Source organism: Salmo salar, chromosome ssa17 (genome assembly GCF_905237065.1).
Source record: "Salmo salar chromosome ssa17, Ssal_v3.1, whole genome shotgun sequence".
Classification (NCBI taxonomy): Eukaryota; Metazoa; Chordata; class Actinopteri; order Salmoniformes; family Salmonidae; genus Salmo; species Salmo salar.
Window position 1 is genome coordinate 82,510,904 of NC_059458.1, and position 25,000 is coordinate 82,535,903.

The 25,000-nt window shown below is 45.4% G+C and overlaps 1 protein-coding gene across 1 annotated transcript in view; it reads right to left on the reverse strand.

Annotated features, from left to right (window-relative positions):
- The window catches only part of LOC106592969 (voltage-dependent L-type calcium channel subunit alpha-1C), a 649,914-nt gene that overhangs the window by 418,203 nt on the left and 206,711 nt on the right, over window positions 1-25,000 (reverse strand). Inside the window, 1 exon segment of the mRNA XM_045700254.1 lies at window positions 6,603-7,014. Coding sequence (XP_045556210.1) covers window positions 6,603-7,014 — 412 coding nt within the window.

Sequence of the window (25,000 nt, forward strand, 5' to 3'; positions counted from 1 at the left end):
AAATCTGAGTATCATGTAGTAGCTTAAACCTATCAATGTTACATTGAGCTAGGTGAATGGAATATGAATGACAGTCATCCAATATGCTGAAGGAAAAACAAGACCATGCTCATCTTAAATGTCACCGACCACCACTGACCTGCGCGTGTGTCAAGTGGTTTTACAAGTACAGATCATGTCTCACCTCTCGTGTGAGCAGAATTTGGAGCAGGACAGTATCTGGTCAGTCTCCTCCCACTAGCTGCTTTAGACCCGTTTAGACCAAAAGGAACAGATGCATTTAGCATTTACTCAGACCTCTTTATTAGTCTTTCATTCCCATGCTTCCTCTCCTTCTAAATATGTCTCTACTCCTGCCCCCTCACTTCCTTCCTCTCTCGCTCTCTCCTTCTCTCGTTCTCCATCTCTTCTGTGATCTCATGGGAGAGAGCGGGAGCGAGAGACAGAGAGAGAAGGAGAGAGACGGTGAGGGATGGAGGGAGGCAGAGAGAGGGAGAGTTAAAGAGTGGGGATATCGCACGTTGTCCCTCAGTCTCATGAGAAAGAGAGGCACAGGGAAGGAGGGGAAGGAAAGATACAGGGAGAGGGAAGGAGGGAAGGAAGGATACAGGGAGAGGGAAGGAGGGAAGGAAAGATACAGGGAGAGGGAAGGAGGGAAGGAAAGATACAGGGAGAGGGACAGGGAGGAAGGAAGGATACAGGGAGAGGGACAGGGAGGAAGGAAGGATACAGGGCGAGGGACAGGGAGGAAGGAAGGATACAGGGCGAGGGACAGGGAGGACGCAAGGATACAGGGAGAGGGACAGGGAGGAAGGAAGGATACAGGGAGAGGGACAGGGAGGAAGGAAGGAAGGAAGGATACAGGGAGAGGGACAGGGAGGAAGGAAGGATACAGGGCGAGGGACAGGGAGGACGCAAGGATACAGGGAGAGGGACAGGGAGGAAGGAAGGATACAGGGAGAGGGACAGGGAGGAAGGATACAGGGAGAGGGACAGGGAGGAAGGAAGGAAGGATAAGGGAGAGGGACAGGGAGGAAGGAAGGAAGGATACAGGGAGAGGGACAGGGAGGAAGGAGGGATACAAGGAGAGGGACAGGGAGGAAGGAAGGATACAGGGAGAGGGACAGGGAGGAAGGAAGGATACAGGGAGAGGGACAGGGAAGGAGGGAAGGAAAGATGCAGGGAGAGGGAACGAGAAGGAAAAGCGGAAAGTTAATTTGGGATTCTGGTTGCTCTGTGACTCATCCTCGAGATCCTCCCAATCCCTCCCTTTCTGCTTCCACCCCCAGACCCCCCCCTCCACCCCCCTCCCTTCCCCTCCTCCCTCTTCTCTCCCTCCTCCTCCTTCCCCCCTCCTCTCCTACTCTTCTCCCCTCCCCTCCTCCTCTCCTCCACCCACCTCCTCTCCCCCTCCTACCTCCATTCCCCCTCTCCCACCCTTCTCTCCTCCTCTCCACCTCTCCCTCCTAAGATTTATGTATTTTATTCTCTTTTTAATATTAGTAATGTTTCAGAGCTCATGCATGCTAGGCACGATGATAGCGACACACAAACACACACACACACACACACACACACACACACACACACACACACACACACACACACACACACACACACACACACACACACACACACACACACACACACACACACACACACACACACATAGATCAGAGTCTGTCCAGTTACCCTTGGCTTAACCCTTAGACGACAGATAACATCACAGAACCTCACACACACATAATGTTTACCAATCAATGCCTCTCATTAAAATAGCTCAACTTACAGTACAGGTATCCAGATCATATGTTAACATGATTACGTTATAATTCACTAATGACAACTGTTTTAGAACTGCCAACTTCTTAGGGATAGGAGGCAGTATTCGGAAGTTCGGATGACTGTCATGCCCAAAGTAAACTGCCTGTTACTCAGGCCCAGAAGCTAGGATATGCATATAATTGGTAGTATTGGATAGACAACACTCTGAAAACTGTTAAAATAGTGTCTGGGAGTATAAGCGAACTGATATGGCAGGCAAAAACCCGAGGAGAATCCATCCGGAAAAATGTTTTTTTTTAGGTGACCACCCATTGAAATGCTTGTCTATGGGAAAATCCTCCCAGATTGCAGTTCCTATGGCTTCCACTAGATGTCAACAGTCTTTAGAAAGGGTTTCAGGCTTGTTTTTTGAAAAATGAGCTAGAATTTGTAGTTTTTCAAGGTGGCTCTCATTTTGACTGTAGTCTTGTGGCGCGCGTAGATGAGGGCGCGCACTTCGTTATTTATCTCCGGTATTGAACACATTATTCTCCGTCTTAAATTTGATTGTTTATTTACATATTAGGGTACCTGAGGATTGATTAGAAACGTTGTTTGACTTGTTTTGACGAAGTTCATTGGTAACATTTGGGATTCCTTTGTATGCATTTTAAACGAGAGGAACAGGTGGATTACTGAATCAAGCGCACCAACTAAACTGACTTTTTTGGGATATAAAGAAGGACTTTATCGAACAAAACGACCATTTGTTGTGTAGCTGGGACCTTTGGAATTACAAACAGAGGAAGATCTTCAAAGGTAAGTGATTTATTTTATCGCTATTTCTGACTTTTGTGAGGCCTCTGCTGGTTTGGAAAATGTTTTTAATGCTTTTGTATCCTGGGCGCTGTCCTCAGATAATCGCATGGTATGCTTTCGCCGTAAAGCCTTTTTGAAATCTGACAAAGTGGCTGGATTAACAAGAAGTGAAGCTTTTAAATTATGTATGACACTTGTATTTTCATGAATGTTTAATATTACGATTTTTGTATTTTGAATTTTGCGCTCTGCAATTTCACAGGATGTTGTCGAGGTGGGCCGCTGGCGGCATGTCTAGCCCAAAGAGGTTTTAAATAGTGTATCATAACATCACTGTTAGCAGATGCTTTTATATTTGATTTAATATAGCCAAGCAACTCCAAAGCAAAATAATGAGTGCATACAGTACATTTTAGTATGTGATCCCTGATACACAACTCCACCGTATCTAGCCAATTCCACCGTATCTGGCCAACTCCACCGTATCTAGCCAACTCCACCGTATCTAGCCAACTCCCCCATATCTGGCCAACTCAACCGTATCTGGCCAACTCAACCGTATCTAGCCAACTCCACCGTATCTAGCCAACTCCACCATATCTAGCCAACTCCACCATATCTAGCCAACTCCACCGTATCTAGCCAACTCCACCGTATCTAGCCAACTCCACCGTATCTGGCCAACTCCACCGTATCTAGCCAACTCCACCGTATCTAGCCAACTCCACCATATCTAGCCAACTCCACCGTATCTAGCCAACTCCACCGTATCTAGCCAACTCCACCGTATCTAGCCAACTCCACCGTATCTAGCCAACTCCACCATATCTAGCCAACTCCACCGTATCTAGCCAACTCCACCGTATCTGGCCAACTCCACCGTATCTAGCCAACTCCACCGTATCTAGCCAACTCCACCGTATCTAGCCAACTCCACCATATCTAGCCAACTCCAACATATCTAGCCAACTCCACCTTATCTGGCCACCTCTCAGTGTGTGGGTAAAGCATACAGGTATTTTGATGCAAAGCTGTGATGATACAGCATGGAACAGGGTTTTCTATCACTTTCTGAGAAGGTCCAGAAACACTCATTTCCTTGTTGCCAAAGGTCCGGATGGATATTGTCATTTAGTAACAAACCCCCACCTTTCAACCCCAAACTGTTCGCACTGTTAGCGCTGTTCACGCTGTTCACAATTCTACACATTTTGACAGGGGTGGAGGCCCGACTGAGTTCCTAAAATATAAAAAATAAAAATGTATCCTATTTACGGACCGCCTGTTGAGTTTGGCTGGCATAGAGTATGGGGTGTAGAGTAGTCAATCAAACCAGTTCCCACCATCACTATATATAATAAACCAGTTCACACCATCACTGTATATAATAAACCAGCACCATCACTATATATAATAAACCAGTTCACACCATCACTGTATATAATAAACCAGTTCACACCATCACTAAAAAAGATATAATAATAAACCAGTTCACACCATCACTATATATAATAAACCAGTTCACACCATCACTATATATAATAAACCAGTTCCCACCATCACTATATATAATAAACCAGTTCACACCATCACTATGTCATGACGTTGGCCTGTGGGTAAGTTTTATGACCCCCCCCATAAATACCTTTCTCCCTTCCCCTCTCTTTCTGACCCTACTGAAGGACTGTTGAATAGCCTGTGTTAAATATAGAGAGTCTGGGAACATCAAACAAATGGGGAAAAGGAACCATATTTTGGTAATAAAACCAGTTGGAAATATGCTTTGGAACGTAATGAGTATGGATGTCAGTTCGGTGGTCATCTGAGACATTATGACTGATGACAGGACGACATAAACTGTACCTGGGAAAGTATACACCCTCTAGTTATCAGAGTCACATGGAATTGTTATGCAATTGAAATGTTTGATATTGAAATTGTTTGTTAGGAGATTAAATGTAATTTTAGCTTCCAAATGAGACAATTGGGTTTTCATAAGGAAAGTGCCCTGCTTGATCAGTGGCCCACCCCTGTGAAGAGGAGGGGTTATAAACGATGAAACACATCCTTCCCCCCTCTCCACTATATAAGCCTTTGACGAAAAGATAACCACATGTTCCAGTACGTGAGGTCTGCAGCCTCTACGTTAGAAGGACACATATGTCAAGTACAGAACTAAGCCAACCTCGGCGTGAGCTTTGGTGGCGAATGGTATGAACTTTGAGCTTATTCACTACAGAAGTGATACTTCCTAGCCGTTGAGTTAGCAGTGGCCGCTGTAGACGTGGGCTAGGAAAGGACGGACGACGGATCCAGTCTAACAACCACAGACGAAGATACCACCACGTATCCACTTTACCACCATTGACATTCTTCCGAGGACAGGAAGATCTGTTGGCCAACCCGGCCAGCATCTACGACCAATATACCGAAGCGCAGCTCAGAGTAAATATCTATTGCATTTTCCTTTTCCAAATGGGCGGTAATTTAGAATGCATAAGATAATGTATTTACGATAGCATAGCTGCTGTTTCTTTGTTCCTAAGTCTTCCCGCTATTTCATTTAAGCCCATCCCCCTTCCTTTGTGTAACAAATGTCAGCTCCGTCCTCCAAGGATGTTTTCTGTATGACATCATTTGTCTTCTGTGTATATGTAATTCTAAGTGATTAGTTTAGGTATTTAGTAAATAAATAATGAAACCAAATTTTGTATTGCTGATTCAACTTGTTAGCCAGGGTTCGTGAAGATAACCAAGAATTTACAACTTTCATTATGTGACTGAAAATAAGATGATTAAGATGACGGCTATCGATGTAAAAGATTACTAAGTATTTTAAGAGTTTATTCGGAAGATAACGGCTCTATAAACGTTCTTCCGTGGTGCCCCGACTTTCTAGTTAATTACATTTACATGATTAGCTTAATCAGGTAATATTAATTACAGAAAAAGGATTTTATAGAATAGCATGTCATATCACTTAATCCGGCATAGCCAAAGACATGACAACTATATATAATAAACCAGTTCACACCATCACAATATATAATAAACCAGTTCACACCATCACTGTATATAATAAACCAGTTCACACCATCACTATATATAATAAACCAGTTCACACCATCACTATATATAATAAACCAGTTCCCACCATCACTATATACAATAAACCAGTTCACACCATCACTATATATAATAAACCAGTTCACACCATCACTATATATAATAAACCAGTTCACACCATCACTATATATAATAAACCAGTTCCCACCATCACTATATATAATAAACCAGTTCACACCATCACTATATATAATAAACCAGTTCACACCATCACTATATACAATAAACCAGTTCACACCATCACTATATATAATAAACCAGTTCACACCATCACTATATATAATAAACCAGTTCACACCATCACTATATATAATAAACCAGTTCACACCATCACTATATATAATAAACCAGTTCACACCATCACTGTATATAATAAACCAGTTCACACCATCACTATATATAATAAACCAGTTCACACCATCACTATATTTAATAAACCAGCTCACACCATCACTATATATAATAAACCAGCTCACACCATCAAAATACATAATAAACCAGTTCACACCATCACTATATATAATAAACCAGTTCACACCATCACTATATATAATAAACCAGTTCACACCATCACTATATATAATAAACCAGTTCACACCATCACTATATATAATAAACCAGCTCACACCATCAAAATACATAATAAACCAGTTCACACCATCACTATATATAATAAACCAGTTCACACCATCACTATATAGAATAAACCAGTTCACACCATCACTATATATAATAAACCAGTTCACACCATCACTATATATAATAAACCAGTTCACACCATCACTATATATAATAAACCAGTTCACACCATCACTGTATATAATAAACCAGTTCACACCATCACTATATATAATAAACCAGTTCACACCATCACTGTATATAATAAAGGATACTTCCACTCCACTATGCTGATGCATGCTCTACGGATGGGGTTCTTGAGGGTGAGACAGAGCAGGGCTCTGGGAGGTCTGGTTGGGGCCGTGTTGGTGGGTTTCTTGGGCTTGTTGGTGTAGTGCTGCCTCTTCCTCTGTGTGGAGCTGGCTGTGGAGATGGGCGCGCCCGCGTTACCCATCTGCTTGGCCTGCCGCGCCGCCTCGATGGCCGCCTGCCAGGTGAGGGCCGCCCCCGGGCCGCTGGGGATGTGCTCTGCTGCTAGCCCCACCACCGCCCCTCCGACCACGGCTTCCAGGGGCCCGCGCCCACCTCCACTTCCACCCACGCCGCCTCCTCCATCTGCAGCGCTGGTGTCATTCAGACTGGGCGCCACCACCGGCAGCGGCAGCGGTGGGGGGGAGTAGTCGGAGCCTGGAAGGAGGAGAGAAGGGGGAGAGAAGGGGGAGAGGGGTGAGCAGGGGGACTTGAGACGTGGGATAAAGCGGTGGAACGAGGTCGTTGGGAACATTCTGTTTGGTGCAGCTACGTAATCTTTATCTGTTTAGTGGAGTTAGTTTAGGGACAGATCGCTTATTGACATTCAGATTGTAGAAGTCAGACCAGTCCGACTCCATTGTCTATTTAATCCAGACAAATGTAACAGCACAACAATCATACAGTATTGCTTTTATTTCAACAAATATTCAGACTGACAGAGAGACATTTAGTGCAGAAGAGCAGCCTTGATCTGAAATGGGTTCATATGAATATGTGAGTGAGGGCCATTCTCTGCACTAGTGTGTAATCGGACTGGAGAGAGTGAGAGCGCAAGAGAGAGAGAGAGAGAGAGAGAGAGAGAGAGAGAGAGAGAGAGAGAGAGAGAGAGAGAGAAGAGAGGAGGAGAGAGAGAGTAGGAGAGAGAGGGAAGAAGAGAGAGAGAGGAGGAGAGAGAAGGAGAGAAGAAAAGAGAGCGAGAGGAGGACAGATAGAAAGGGAAGAAGAGAGAGAGAGAAGAAGAGAGAGAAGGAAGAAGAGAGAGAGAGAGAGAGGGGGGAAGAGAAGATATAGAAGAAAGGAGGAAGAGGAGAGGTAGAAAAGACAAAAAGAGAGAGAGAAGAGTGAGAGAGAGAAGAAGAAGAAGAGAAGAAAAGAAGGGGGGGACAGATGAAGGGAAGAAGAGAGAGAGAAGAAGAGAGAGAAGGAGAAGAGAGAGAGAGAGAGAGAGAGAGAGAGAGAGAGAGATGAGCTAGAGAGTGAGTGTGTGTGAGAGACATACAGAAAGATTTACCCTACCCCAAGTCAGCTAGATTACAACCAGAAACAAAGTACTGTACATGTCATACTCCAATAATACTGTAAAAGATCCCTACTAATCATGTATTAACATTGTTCTAAGACCATCCATACCTAATCTCTCTGCACAGTACTCCATGTCTAAACCCAGCCTAACACTGATCTGAGGACAGAGTTAAAAGAGGGATAAAGCAGAGCCGCAAGATTTCCATCCAGTTGTCGACAGATTTTCACGTCAATATTGTAGAATCCTCCTAAATAGAATCCTCCCATCCTCCATCCAGTTGAGTCGTTGTGATAAGAGTCTGTGTGTGATGACATAGTGCACATCATAATAACTAATGTGGTTCAACTAAATGGGTTCCCATCGCATTTTCAACTCTATTCATGGTTCTGTCACTAACATATAGGGTGGGTTTGTTTTATTCAACCTTTATTTAACTGGGCAAGTCAGTTAAGAACAAATTCTTATTTTCAATGACAGCCTACCCTCGGCCAAACTCGGACGATGCTGGGCCAATGGTGCACCGCCCTATGGGACTCCCAATCACGGACAGATGTGATTCTGGCCTGGATTCAAACCAGGGACTGTAGTGCACGCCTCTTGCACTGAAATGCAGTGTCTTAGACCGCTGCGCCACAGGGTACAGCCTACATGATGACATTATTATGGACAAAAGAGCTAGATTATTTTTATTTGTCAAACTGCAGCCAAGTATCGATCATCATGTCACCAGAATGAGCCTCTATATTTATTGGAAAGGAGCATCAAGTTCCTCCCTGCACTTCCACCTCCCTGTGAAGTTGATCAGAACTTATTTCATGTGTAGCCTAATAAAGTGCATGGTTTCCTGAGTCTTAGTGGGACGACCAGACACCATGTCATCATGTTCCTCCAGGTTTACTTCCATATCATGGTTATTATAGCAATATTTACCCATAAAGGAGTTTCTACTGCCATTTCTTGCATAATTAATATTACTGTCACAAAAACATCCCACTTTGTCTAGCGTATTTTGTTTTGTTTTGACATTTGGAAAGTTTGCCGATAAATTTGCTGTTTTCATCAGGCCTGTCGTGATGTTTTTTATCTAACATGTACTTTACCCGCATAAAACCTGGATGGAAACCTGGTTAGTGTCTGTACTAATAAAGACTAAGACAACACACACACACACACACACACACACACACACACACACACACACACACACACACACACAAACAGAGGCTCTTAATCTCCGCTGAAGTCATTCTCTCTAATAACATTCAAACCATTGAATAAGACAGCAGATGGATTCATCTGAGCAGCGAGCCAGGGTGTGTGTGTGTGTGTGTGTGTGTGTGTGTGTGTGTGTGTGTGTGTGTGTGTGTGTGTGTGTGTGTGTGTGTGTGTGTGTGTGTGTGTGTGTGTGTGTGTGTGTGTGTGTGTGTGTGTGTGTGTGTGTGTGTGTGTGTGTGTGTGTGTGTGTGTGTGTGTGTGTGTGTGTGTGTGTGTTTGTGTGTGGTGTGTGTGTATGTCAGAGGATGACAGTCAGAGAGACTCAGACTGTGGTTTCTTTAAAGGTTAAAACTCACAGCCGATCTGTCACTATATTCAATTAATATCACTTCATTATCCTCAGAAACCAGAAAGGCGGAAAATATCACTTATTTTGTGATGGAGGAGAGGAGAGGAAAGAGGGATGGAGGAGAGGATAGAGGGATGAGGAGGAGAGGATAGAGGGATGGAGGGATGAGGAGGAGAGGATAGAGGGATGGAGGACAGGATAGAGGGATGAGGAGGAGAGGATAGAGGGATGGAGGACAGGATAGAGGGATGAGGAGGAGAGGATAGAGGGATGAAGGGATGAGGAGGACAGGATAAAGGAATGAGGAGGAGAGGATAGAGGGATGGAGGACAGGATAGAGGGATGAGGAGGAGAGGATAGAGGGATGGAGGGATGAGGAGGACAGGATAGAGGGATGAGGAGGAGAGGATAGAGGGATGATGGGATGAGGAGGAGAGGATAGAGGGATGAGGAGGGGAGGATAGAGGGATGAGGAGGAGAGGATAGAGGGATGAGGAGGAGAGGATAGAGGGATGGAGGGATGAGGAGGACAGGATAGAGGGATGAGGAGGAGAGGATAGAGGGATGATGGGATGAGGAGGAGAGGATAGAGGGATGAGGAGGAGAGGATAGAGGGATGAAGGGATGAGGAGGAGAGGATAGAGGGATGGAGGAGAGGATAGAGGGATGGAGGGATGAGGATAAAGGGATGAAGGGCTGAGGAGTTATTCCAGCAGTGAGTAAATCCTTGCTGAAATCAACTATGAATTGAATCAGTCATTCATCAACTCATTACTTTACTGATTAAGATGAGAGTGAGATGGTTTAAAGCCTGTTGGTGATTGTGAGTGGCTCAGTTGTCATCCAACGGCAGTTCTATATTTAACTGCAGTTAAGTGTTCCTTACAGCGCCTAAAGACAAACAGTCAAAATGAATCTGTTTCTTATAGTGATACATGACTTGGGCTTTGTCCTAAATGGCACCCAAATCCCTTTACACAGCTCTATGGACCCTGGTCAAAAGCAGTGCACTATATATTAAATAGGCTGCCATTTGGGACGTAAAATCCATTCTGAACACCGCCTACTAATAATTAGCTGTGCAAAATGTCTGTTCCGGTCTACAAAACCTCCAAATTACTTTTCTACATTCCACATTTTCTCTCTCTCTCTCTCTCTCTCTCTCTCTCTCTCTCTCTCTCTCTCTCTCTCTCTCTCTCTCTCTCTCTCTCTCTCTCTCTCTCTCTCTCTCTCTCTGTCATGTTCTGACCAGTAAAGGTGTTATTTGTTATTGTAGTTTGGTCAGGACGTGGCAGGGGGTGTTTGTTTTATGTGGTTCGGGGTTTGTTGGGATATGTGTTTATGTAGAGGGGTGTTTGTTTAGAGTGTTCCGGGTTTTGGTTAATGTTCTGTTAGTATATTTCTATGTTCTAGTCTAGTCTTTCTATTTCTATGTTTAGTTGATGGGGTTGACCTTCAATTGGAAGCAGCTACTCTTCATTGCTTCCAGTTGAAGGTCTAATTTAAGAGGGGAGTTTTTGTCATGGGATTTGTGGGAAGTTGTTGTTGCACTGCTGTGGTTAGCCTGCATTACTGTTCCTTCGTTTTCTTGTTTTGTTTGTTTCAGTGTTCTAATAAAAGTAAAAATGAGCACTCAACCCGCTGCGCCTTGGTTCACTATATACGACGACCGTTATCTCTCTCTCAATTCAATTTAAGGGCTTTATTGGAATGGGAAACATATGTTAACATTACCAAAGCAAGTGAGGTAGATAATATACACAAGTGAAATAAACAATAAAAATGAACAGTAAATATTACACTCATAGAAGTTCCAAAATAATAAAGACATTACATATGTACTATGTATATAAACAGTGTTGTAACGATGTACAAATGGTTAAAGTACAAAAGGGAAAATAAATAAACATAAATATGGGTTGTATTTACAATGGTGTTTGTTCTTCACTGGTTGACCTTTTCTTGTGGCACCAGGTCACAAATCATACATTTGGCAGGAGGTTAGGAAGTGCAGCTCAGTTTCCACCTCATTTTGTGGGCAGTGTGCACATAGCCTGTCTTCTCTTGAGAGCCAGGTCTGCCTACGGCGGCCTTTCTCAATAGCAAGGCTATGCTCACAGAGTCTGTAAATAGTCAAAGCTTTCCTTAAGTTTGGGTCAGTCACAGTGGTCAGGTATTCTGCCACTGTGTACTCTCTGTTTAGGGACAAATAGCATTCTAGTTTGCTCTGTTTTTTTGTTCATTCTTTCCAAAGTGTCAAGTAATTATCTTTTTGTTTTCTCATGATTTGGTTGGGTCTAATTGTGCTGCTGTCTGTTTGTGTTTGTGAACAGAGCCCCAGGACCAGCTTGCTTAGGGGACTCTTCTCCAGGTTCATATCTCTGTAGGTGATGGCTTTGTTATGGAAGGTTTGGGAATCGCTTCCTTTTAGGTGGTTGTAGAATTTAACATCTCTTTTCTGGATTTTGATAATTAGCGGGTATCGGCCTAATTCTGCTCTGCACGCATTATTTGGTGTTTTTATGTTGTTTTTGCAGAATTCTGCATGCAGTCTCTCTCTCTCTCTCTCCCTCTCCCTCTACCTCGCTCTCTCGCTCTCTCGCTCTCTCCCTCTCTCTCTCTCTCTCTCTCTCTCCCTCTCCCTCTCCCTCGCTCTCTCTCTCTCTCCCTCTCCCTCTCCCTCGCTCTCTCGCTCTCTCGCTCTCTCCCTCTCTCTCTCTCTCTTTCTCTCGCTCTCTCGCTCTCTCCCTCTCTCTCTCTCTCTCTCTATATATATAGAAACTAATTTTGGTTATTGTTGCCACGGTTTCCTCCATAGCTAACTTCACCTCCTTGTTCCAGGTGCTCCTCCAATACAAAGACACAGAATGCCAACAGGAGCCAATCAAATGATCGTAATCCAACAGCTCAAGAACAGGGAATGTACCCAACGTTGTGGACTGTGAGGTAATAAAATGTGACACTCAATCAAAAAATGGATGTATGGCTTCCTCCGATGGATCCCGCTCTAAGTCACCCTATGGACTAAGATGAATAGAACTGTACTCTAGTGACATCATCCGTTACATGACTAGAAAGACATTTTTTTCTCCTTTATTTAACGAGGCAAATCAGTTAAGAACAAATTCTTATTTACAATGACGGTCTACCGGGGAACACTGGGTTAACTGCCTTGTTCAGGGGCAGAACGACAGATTGTTATCTTGTCAGCTCGGGGATTCAATCTTGCAACCTTTCGGTTACTTGTCCAACACTCTAACCACTAGGCTACCTGCCTCCCCATTTGCTGTGAGCTCTTGCAAAATGACACCCTATTCCCTATGTAGTGCACTACTTTTGACCAGGGCCAATAGGGATTAGGGTGCACTACTTTTGACCAGAGCCCATAGAGCTCATAGGGCTCTGGTGAAAAGTAGTGCACTGTGTAGAGAATATGGTGCCATTTGGGACCCAGCCTCCATCTCAATCCACAAGGATGCTAGCTTTGAGGCAGCATTTAAAGGCAGGAAGTTAAAGTCGTCATTTTGGTTTGAGACATAGCTATTAGGGAAAGGGAAAGGGGGATACCTAGTCAGTTGTATAACTGAATGTATTCAACTAAAATGTGTCTTCCTCATTTAACCCAACTCTCTGAATCAGAGAGGTGAGGGGGGGGGGTTCCTTAATCAACATCTACATCATCGGTGCCCGGGGAACAGTGGGTTAACTGCCTTGTTCAGGGGCAGAACGACATATTTTTACCTTGTCAGCATTAATACTAAAGGAGAAACTGCCATTTTGGATTGAGACACAGCCATCATTGCAATTCTAGGGCACATCCTCTTCCCGACAGAAGCCCCAACACGGGTCCGAGACAGATTCATATCAACACTCTATGATGTTTAGAATTGAATGAGTAATTTATGAATTGAATGAGTAATTAATGAATTGATGAGTGAATTGGATGAGTAATTGATGAACTGATGGGTGAAATGAATGAGGAATTGATGAGTGAATTGAATGAGTAATTGATGAATTGATGAGTGAATTGAATGAGGAATTGATGAATTGATGAGTGAATTGAATGAGTAATTGATGAATTGATGAGTGAATTGAATGAGTAATTGATTCATTGATAAGTTAATTGAATGAGTAATTGAATAATTGATGAGTGAATTGAATGAGTAATTGATTCATTGATAAGTGAATTGAATGAGTAATTGATTCATTGATAAGTGAATTGAATGAGTAATTGAATAATTTATTAGTGAATTGAATGAGTAATTGATGAATCACTCCACCTTGTCACCTTGAGGTGCTGTCAGCCCTACAGCTTCATTGTCAGTGACAGTCAGATAACCTCATAAATCACACAATTATCAGATCAATTCAACGTGGTTCAGCACTGTTAGGATTTACAGAAAACCTGGTTTCAGAAAACGAATGAAGCAACATCTCACGGCACAACGCCTGTCCCACATGTGACCTACTTGTTGTGTGTATGTACTGACATGTATGTGTAACTGATAGACACACACACACACACACACACACACACACACACACACACACACACACACACACACACACAGAAATATACAACACAAACACACACACACACACACACACACACACACACACACACACACACACACACACACACACACACACACACACACACACACAAGCACAGACTACACACAGACATACACACTCACATACACACTCACAAGGGCAGTAACTCACTCGCTCCTTGAACTGACACTGACCAATCCCTGTGGAGACTCCCTCTCTCCCCCTCCTCTCATCCCTCTCTAACTGACCTCATTTCATAACCTCCCCCCTCATCCCTCCTTCCCCTCTCTCCCCCGCCCATATGAGCTGCCACTCAGTCAACTCTCCACTCAGTCAACTCTCCACTCAGTCAACTCTTCACGCCTCTTCCCTTCTCACTCCATCTCACTTTACACCCTCTCTCTCTCTCTCTCTCTCTCTCTCTCTCTCTCTCTCTCTCTCTCTCTCTCTCTCTAAGCATGTCTCTACCCGCTCCTCATCCGCTCCTCCTCTCCTCTCCTCTCCTCTCCTCTCCTCTCCTCTCCTCTCCTCTCCTCTCCTCACTTCTTCTCCCTTGCTCTTCTCCTCTCCTCCTCTCCCTCCGCTGGCCCTGTTCTATACACAGAAACATGCCTGACACACACACACACCCATATGCTAACTGGGTTAACACTCAGACACACACCCATATGCTAACTGGGTTAACACTCAGACACACACCCATATGCTAACTGGGTTAACACTCAGACACACACCCATATGCTAACTGGGTTAACACACTCAGACACACATCCATATGCTAACTGGGTTAACACACTCAGACACACATCCATATGCTAACTGGGTTAACACACTCAGACACACATCCATATGCTAACTGGGTTAACACACTCACACACACATCCATATGCTAACTGGGTTAACACACTCAGACACACATCCATATGCTAACTGGGTTAACACACTCACACACACATCCATATGCTAACTGGGTTAACACACTCAGACACACATCCATATGCTAACTGGGTTAACACACTCACACACACATCCATATGCTAACTGGGTTAACACACTCAGACACACATCCATATGCTAACTGGGTTAACACACTCAGACACACATCCATATGCTAACTGGGTTAACACACTCACACACACATCCATATGCTAACTGGGTTAACACACTCAGACACACATCCACATGCTAACTGGGTTAACACACTCAGACACACATCCATATGCTAACTGGGTTAACACACTCAGACACACATCCATATGCTAACTGGGTTAACACACTCAGACACACATCCATATGCTAACTGGGTTAACACACTCACACACACATCCATATGCTAACTGGGTTAACACACTCAGACACACATCCACATGCTAACTGGGTTAACACACTCAGACACACATCCATATGCTAACTGGGTTAACACACTCACACACACATCCATATGCTAACTGGGTTAACACACTCAGACACACATCCATATGCTAACTGGGTTAACACACTCACACACACATCCATATGCTAACTGGGTTAACACACATCTGCTCTAGGGATCTGCCTAGCGTGTGCCTGCCAGGTAAAAATATATCTCTCTACCCTGTGACCCCTAGACAGATATCTCTCTACCCTGTGACCCCTAGACAGATATCTCTCTACTCTGTGACCCCTAAACAGATATCTCTCTACCCTGTGACCCCTAGACAGATATCTCTCTACCCTGTGACACCTAGACAGATATCTCTCTACCCTGTGACCCCTAGACAGATATCTCTCTACTCTGTGACCCCTAGACAGATATCTCTCTACCCTGTGACCCCTAGACAGATATCTCTCTACTCTGTGACCCCTAGACAGATATCTCTCTACTCTGTGACCCCTAAACAGATATCTCTCTACCCTGTGACCCCTAGACAGATATCTCTCTACCCTGTGACACCTAGACAGATATCTCTCTACTCTGTGACCCCTAGACAGATATCTCTCTACTCTGTGACCCCTAAACAGATATCTCTCTACTCTGTGACCCCTAGACAGATATCTCTCTACCCTGTGACCCCTAGACAGATATCTCTCTACCCTGTGACCCCTAGACAGATACAAGTGACTCGGAGACACTGTCTGTGTGACAAAAAGACTGAAGTGTTGCATCCATCATTGTACCAGTCTTCCATATTCCCTATCCTGTCTTTATGGTGTAGCAGGAATGTAATGCAAGTCATTATAATAACAGAGCTTTGTTCCCCTCACCTCTCTCCTCGTATAGGATACATGTAAATCTGCTCAGATACTGGATACTCACACTCTGTATCATGTATGTATCGTTCATATAATGTATGTATCATGGATGTATAATTCATATTATTTATATATAATGTATGTATAATTCCTATTATTTATATATAATGTATGTATAATTCATATAATGTATATATAATGTATGTATAATTCCTATTATTTATATATAATGTATGTATAATTCATATTATTTATATATAATGTATGTATAATTCATATAATGTATATATAATGTATTTATAATTCATATTATTTATATATAATGTATGTATAATTCATATAATGTATATATAATGTATTTATAATTCATATTATTTATATATAATGTATGTATAATTCATATAATGTATATATAATGTATGTATAATTCCTATTATTTATATATAATGTATGTATAATTCATATAATGTATGTATAATTGATAGAATGTATATATCATTTCCCCATACCCCAACAGGAAGGCAGCTGTATAGCAGATGTGTTTTATCATATTGATTCATTCATTTGATAATATACAGTACATACCTGCTCATCTCATCTCCAGTACCTAAGCTGCCTCCCAAATGGCACCCTATTTCCTATGTAGTCCACTACTTCTGGTCCAAAATAGTGTACTATATAGGGATGACAGAGCCCCTTTGGGAGGCTGACCTAGTCTTGCAATGAGGAAGAATAAAAATACCTAAACATGCTTTGGGAATATAAAGTGGTTAGAGCGTTGGGCCAGTAACCGAAAGGTTGCTGGATCGAATCCCCAAGCTGACAAGGTAAAAATCTGTCGTTCTGCCGCTGAATAAGGCAGTTAACCCACTGTTCCCCGGGGTGCCGAAGACATGGATGTCGATTAAGGCAGCCCCCCCCCCCTCTGATTCCGAGGGTTAAATGAGGAAGACTCAATTCAGTTGAAGACATTCAGTTGTATAACTGAGTACTGTAGGTCTCCCCTGTCTCCCCCTACTGTAGGTCTCCCCCTGTCTCACCCTGTCTCCCCCTACTGTAGGTCTCCGCTGTCTCCCCCTACTGTAGGTCTCCCCCTGTCTCACCCTGTCTCCCCCTACTGTAGGTCTCCCCTGTCTCACCCTGTCTCCCCTACTGTAGGTCTCCCCCTGTCTCACCCTGTCTCCCCCTACTGTAGGTCTCCCCTGTCTCACCCTGTCTCCCCCTACTGTAGGTCTCCCCGTCTCCCCCTACTGTAGGTCTCCCCCTGTCTCCCCCTACTGTAGGTCTCCCCCTGTCTCCCCTGTCTCCCCCTACTGTAGGTCTCCCCTGTCTCCCCCTACTGTAGGTCTCCCCTGTCTCCCCCTACTGTAGGTCTCCCCTGTCTCCCCCTACTGTAGGTCTCCCCCTGTCTCTCCCTACTGTAGGTCTCCCCCTGTCTCCCCCTGTCTCCCCCTACTGTATCATGTATCATGGATTGTATCATGGATTGAGGCTGGTCCCTGGGCTGTATCATGTATCATGGATTGAGGCTGGTCCCTGGGCTGTATCATGTATCATGGATTGAGGCTGGTCCCTGGGCTGGATAATGTATCATGGATTGAGGCTGGTCCCTGGGCTGGATCATGTATCATGGATTGAGGCTGGTCCCTGGGCTGCCTCTCCATTGATCCCCATCATAAATGAGAGATTAGTCACATGGTTTTATTATGACAGGCCAATCAATGTCTCACTGCATGGGAACCAACACAAACAGACATGGATCTGCTGTGCTAGGTTTGTAACAGCTACTGAGCGGATGCTGTGCTGTGCTCTGCTGTGCTGCGGTAGCAATATGTCCTGTTGTCTAGCCTGTAGAGGAAACAGAACACAGCAGACCCAAATGAAAAGAGGCTCCTAACTCACTAGGCCTGATGGGAATCCTTTACAGTGAGAGGGTCAGAGTGGACAAAGCATCTCAGAGTATAGGAACTGATCTAGGTCCAGGTCCACACTCTTATTCATTATGATTTAAAAGACAAAACACAGATCCTAAATCAGCACTCTATTCTGAGACGCTTTGTAATCATGGGCCCAGAGCTATAGTTTCTTTAGTGGTTTCAGACAAAATGGACCCCACAGCCGGACTACACTCCTAGAAAAAATGGTTCCAATAAGGTTCCTTTGGCTGGAGAACCCTTTCTTTGTTCCATGCAGAACCCTATGGGGAAAAAGTTCTAGATGGAACCCAAAAGGGTTCTACCTGGAATCAAAAGTGTTCTTCAAAAGGTTCTCCTATGGGGACAGCCAAAGAACCCTTTTAGGGTCTATATAGCACCTTTTATTCTAAGAGTGTAGAGACAGGTCCAGAGAGACAGGTCCAGAGAGACAGGTCCAGAGAGATAGGTCCAGAGAGATAGGTCCAGAGAGACAGGTCCAGAGAGACAGAGAGACAGGTCCAGAGAGACAGGTCCAGAGAGACAGGTCCAGAGAGACAGAGAGACAGGTCCAGAGAGACAGGTCCAGAGAGACAGAGAGACAGGTCCAGAGAGACAGGTCCAGAGAGATAGGTCCAGAGAGACAGGTCCAGAGAGACGAGGAGAGACAGGTCCAGAGAGACAGGTCCAGAGAGATAGGTCCAGAGGAGATAAGGTCCAGAGAGACAGGTCCAGAGAGACAGAGAGACAGGTCCAGAGAGACAGGTCCAAGAGAGATAGGTCCAGAGAGACAGGTCCAGAGAGACAGAGAGACAGGTCCAGAGAGACAGGTCCAGAGAGACAGGTCCAGAGAGACAGAGAGACAGGTCCAGAGAGACAGGTCCAGAGAGATAGGTCCAGAGAGACAGGTCCAGAGAGACAGAGAGACAGGTCCAGAGAGACAGGTCCAGAGAGATAGGTCCAGAGAGACAGGTCCAGAGAGACAGAGGAGAGACAGGTCCGGAGAGACAGGTCCAGAGAGACAGAGGAGAGACAGGTCCAGAGAGACAGGTCCAGAGAGACAGAGAGACAGGTCCAGAGAGACAGAGACAGAGGAGAGACAGGTCCAGAGAGATAGGTCCAGAGAGATAGGTCCAGAGAGACAGGTCCAGAGAGACAGAGGAGAGACAGGTCCGGAGAGACAGGTCCAGAGAGACAGAGGAGAGACAGGTCCAGAGAGACAGGTCCAGAGAGACAGAGAGACAGGTCCAGAGAGACAGAGACAGAGGAGAGACAGGTCCAGAGAGATAGGTCCAGAGAGACAGGTCCAGAGAGACAGGTCCAGAGAGACAGAGGAGAGATAGGTCCAGAGAGACAGAGGAGAGACAGGTCCAGAGAGACAGAGGAGAGACAGGTCCAGAGAAACAGGTCCAGAGAGACAGAGGAGAGACAGGTCCAGAGAGACAGAGGAGAGACAGGTCCAGAGAGACAGGTCCAGAGAGACAGAGGAGAGACAGGTCCAGAGAGACAGAGGAGAGACAGGTCCAGTGAGACAGGTCCAGAGAGACAGAGGAGAGACAGGTCCAGTGAGACAGGTCCAGAGAGACAGAGGAGAGGTATCAGAGATATCAGAGATGACAGTAAAAGGAAGAGAGAGAATTTTTACTTCGATTTTTTAAATCTATTTCAGTGGCTTTGGCAATGTAAACATATGTTTCCCAGGCTAATAAAACCCTTTACATTTAATTGGTATGAGCCACAGGGAGGAAGAGGAGAGATATGAGAGATGACAGAAAGAGAAAGAGAGAGATGTGGGCCGCAGGGAGGAAGAGGAGAGAGATGTGGGCCGCAGGGAGGAAGAGGAGATATAACAGTAAGAGAAAGAGAGAGATGTGGGCCACAGGGAGGAAGAGGAGAGATATGAGAGATGACAGAAAGAGAAAGAGAGAGATGTGGGCCACAGGGAGGAAGAGGAGAGAGATGTGGGCCGCAGGGAGGAAGAGGAGAGAGATCTGGGCCACAGGGAGGAAGAGGAGAGAGATGTGGGCCACAGGGAGGAAGAGGAGAGATATGTGGGCCACAGGGAGGAAGAGGAGATATAACAGTAAGAGAAAGAGAGAGATGTGGGCCACAGGGAGGAAGAGGAGAGAGATGTGGGCCACAGGGAGGAAGAGGAGATATAACAGTAAGAGAAAGAGAGAGATGTGGGCCGCAGGGAGGAAGAGGAGAGAGATGTGGGCCACAGGGAGGAAGAGGAGAGAGATGTGGGCCACAGGGAGGAAGAGGAGATATAACAGTAAGAGAAAGAGAGAGATGTGGGCCACAGGGAGGAAGAGGAGAGAGATGTGGGCCGCAGGGAGGAAGAGGAGAGAGATGTGGGCCGCAGGGAGGAAGAGGAGAGAGATGTGAGCCGCAGGGAGGAAGAGGAGAGAGATGTGGGCCACAGGGAGGAAGAGGAGAGAGATGTGGGCCGCAGGGAGGAAGAGGAGAGAGATGTGGGCCGCAGGGAGGAAGAGGAGAGAGATGTGGGCCGCAGGGAGGAAGAGGAGAGAGATGTGGGCCGCAGGGAGGAAGAGGAGAGAGATGTGGGCCGCAGGGAGGAAAAGGAGAGAGATGGGGGCCGCAGGGAGGAAGAGGAGAGAGATGTGGGCCGCAGGGAGGAAGAGGAGAGAGATGTGGGCCGCAGGGAGGAAGAGGAGAGAGATGTGGGCCGCAGGGAGGAAGAGGAGAGAGATGTGGGCCGCAGGGAGGAAGAGGAGAGAGATGTGGGCAGCAGTGAGGAAGAGGAGAGATAAAAGTAGTGTATAATGACGAGATACTTGTGTCTCCGCCCCTAACATTGGGATTCGTTGTCCACAAAGCAGAACGGTGGGCGGTCAAGCTCCCGTCTATTCCTCTCTTTGGATTGGTGGATACATCTCATTATTTGAAACACTTTTTTGAATATTCCATGAGACTCTTCCTAGAGCTGGCCGCTCGGACAAACTGAGCAATCGGGGAGAAGGACCTTAGTCAGAGAGGTGACCAAGAACCTTCCAGAAGGACAACCATCTCTGTTCCTCTGTGGAGATGGGAGAACCTTCCAGAAGGACAACCATCTCTGTTCCTCTGTGGAGATGGGAGAACCTTCCAGAAGAACAACCATCTCTGCAGCACTCTACCAATCAGGCCTTTATGGTAGAGTGGCCAGACGGAAGCCACTCCTCAGTAAAAGGCACATGACAGCCTGCTTGGGGTTTGCCAAAAGGCATCTAAAGACTCACAGGCCATGAGAAACAAGATTCACTGGTCTGATGAAACCAAGATTGAACTCTTTGGCCTGAATGCCAAGCGTCACGTCAGGAGGAAACCTGGCACCATCCCTACAGTGAAGCATGGTGGTGGCAGCATCATGCTGTGGGGATGTTTTTCAGCGGCAGGGACTGGTAGACTAGTAAGGATACAGGGAAAGATGAACGGAGCAAAGTACAGAGAGATCCTTGATGAAAACCTGCTCCAGAGCACTCAGGACCTCAGACTGGGGCGAATGATCACCTTCCAACAGGACAACGCCCCTAAGCACACAGCCAAGACAATGCAGGAGTGGCTTTGGGACAAGTCTCTGAATGTCCTTGAGGGACCCAGCCAGAGCCCGGACTTGAAACCGATCGAACATCTCTGAAGAGACCTGAAAATAGCTGTGCAGCGACTCTCCCCATCCAACCTGACAGAGCTTGAGAGGATCTGCAGAGAAGAATGGGAGAAACTCCCCATATACAGGTGTGCCAAGCTTGTAGCGTCATACCCAAGAAGACTTTAGGCTGTAATCGCTGCCAAAGGTGCTTCAACAAAGTACTGAGTAAAGTGTCTGAATACTTATGTAAATGTGATATTTCAGTTTTTTATTTTTAATACATTTTTTTTTAAATCTAAAAACCTGTTTTTACTTTGTCATTATGGGGTATTTTTTGTAGATTGGGGAGTGAAAAACGATTTAATCCATTTTAAAATAAGGCTGTCACAATAAAATATGGAAAAATTCCAGGGGTATGAATACCTTCCGAATGTACTGTATAAATATATATATAGATCCAAATGATTCTGGTAAAAATAGTTTGCACCCCCTGGTATCCACTCAGCTCAGGTGGCCAAGTGGACACGAGGCTATTTGTCTCATCTTAGTCACGAAGAAGACTTTACAACTGTTTCTGATTCATAAACAATGCCATGCTGGTGGGTAGAGAAACTATATTAAAAACACAGCCCTGAAACGAAATGATATGACTGAAAATGTCATATGTCATATCATAGGAAAAGATAAGACTGAAAATGTCATATCATAGGAAATGATACAGCATTTACACGGATTTACACAAAGTGCGTAGTTCAGATTTGTAACTTCAAGCCCAAATATATACTGCTCAAAAAAATAAAGGGAACACTTAAACAACACATCATAGATCTGAATGAATGAAATAATCTTATTAAATACTTTTTTCTTTACATAGTTGAATGTGCTGACAATAAAATCACACAAAAATAATCAATGGAAATCCAATTTATCAACCCATGGAGGTCTGGATTTGGAGTCACACTCAAAATTAAAGTGGAAAACCACACTACAGGCTGATCCAACTTTGATGTAATGTCCTTAAAACAAGTCAAAATGAGGCTCAGTAGTGTGTGTGGCCTCCACGTGCCTGTATGACCTCCCTACAACGCCTGGGCATGCTCCTGATGAGGTGGCGGATGGTCTCCTGAGGGATCTCCTCCCAGACCTGGACTAAAGCATCCGCCAACTCCTGGACAGTCTGTGGTGCAACGTGGCGTTGGTGGATGGAGCGAGACATGATGTCCCAGATGTGCTCAATTGGATTCAGGTCTGGGGAACGGGCGGGCCAGTCCATAGCATCAATACCTTCCTCTTGCAGGAACTGCTGACACACTCCAGCCACATGAGGTCTAGCATTGTCTTGCATTAGGAGGAACCCAGGGCCAACCGCACCAGCATATGGTCTCACAAGGGGTCTGAGGATCTCATCTCGGTACCTAATGGCAGTCAGGCTACCTCTGGCGAGCACATGGAGGGCTGTGCGGCCCCCCAAAGAAATGCCACCCCACACCATGACTGACCCACCGCCAAACCGGTCATGCTGGAGGATGTTGCAGGCAGCAGAATGTTCTCCACGGCGTCTCCAGACTCTGTCACGTCTGTCACATGCTCAGTGTGAACCTGCTTTCATCTGTGAAGAGCACAGGGCGCCAGTGGCGAATTTGCCAATCTTGGTGTTCTCTGGAAAATGCCAAACGTCCTGCACGGTGTTGGGCTGTAAGCACAACCCCCACCTGTGGACGTCGGGGCCTCATACCACCCTCATGGAGTCTGTTTCTGACCGTTTGAGCAGACACATGCACATTTGTGGCCTGCTGGAGGTCATTTTGCAGGGCTCTGGCAGTGCTTCTCCTGCTCCTCCTTGCACAAAGGCGGAGGTAGCGGTCCTGCTGCTGGGTTGTTGCCCTCCTACGGCCTCCTCCACGTCTCCTGATGTACTGGCCTGTCTCCTGGTAGCGCCTCCATGCTCTGGATACTACGCTGACAGACACAGCAAACCTTCTTGCCACAGCTCGCATTGATGTGCCATCCTGGATGAGCTGCACTACCTGAGCCACTTGTGTGGGTTGTAGACTCCGTCTCATGCTACCACTAGAGTGAAAGCACCGCCAGCATTCAAAAGTGACCAAAACATCAGCCAGGAAGCATAGGAACTGAGAAGTGGTCTGTGGTCACCACCTGCAGAACCACTCCTTTATTGGGGGTGTCTTGCTAATTGCCTATAATTTCCACCTGTTGTCTATTCCATTTGCACAACAGCATGTGAAATTTATTGTCAATCAGTGTTGCTTCCTAAGTGGACAGTTTGATTTCACAGAAGTGTGATTGACTTGGAGTTACATTGTGTTGTTTAAGTGTTCCCTTTATTTTTTTGAGCAGTGTATAATACTTTAACTAAAAGGATGACTTGTTGACTTAAATCGTTGTGCAACATCATGAGTAAAAGCTCTGGCCATCATTTTTCAGCTCAAGGAAGTGTATTTCCACTGGTGTGGGTGTTAAATAACTAAAGATCTGCTTAACGTGGACAGATTTTAGGCGGCGTAAACCCTCTCGCTTCGCCTCTTCCTCTCTGACACACTGTGCTTCTGTGCCGACCCCACACACTCTCTCACACACAAACACTTACACGCAGGCACCACACACACATACAGCGCAGGCTGGAAGATATTAATAACCTGCTCATTAATATGTATCTGCAGAGAGAGAGAGAGAGAGAGAGAGAGAGAGAGAGAGAGATATGGGGCAAGAGAGTAACAAAGTAACCCAGATTCCACCTGGAGGCAGATGAAAGAAGGCAACTCACCTCTCTCTCCATCCCTCCATCCCTCCCTGCACTCACCTCTCTCTCGCTCTCCATCCCTCCCTGCACTCACTTCTCTCTCCATCCCTCCCTGCACTCACCTCTCTCCATCCCTCTATCCCTCCCTGCACTCACCTCTCTCCATCCCTCTATCTCTCCCTGCACTCACCTCTGTCTTTCCATCTCTCTCCCTCCATCACTATCCATCCACCTTACTCTCTCATTTTCCACCATTTCTCCCCACTCCAACTCTATCTCTATCTCCCTCCTCCTTTCTCCATCTATCTCTCCCACCACTGATCAGCCAGGCCTGTATGGAGAGGAGAGGGCCATGCAGGCAGGAAGTGTAGTTCTGTGGGTGTGAAAACAGCTTCAGTTTCACTTCCATCATCACCACGGCTATTATCTGGCCCAGTTACCAGACGGAGAGGAAGACAGGCAGAGTAGCACTTACCATCCAACACCTTACAGTTACCAAAGA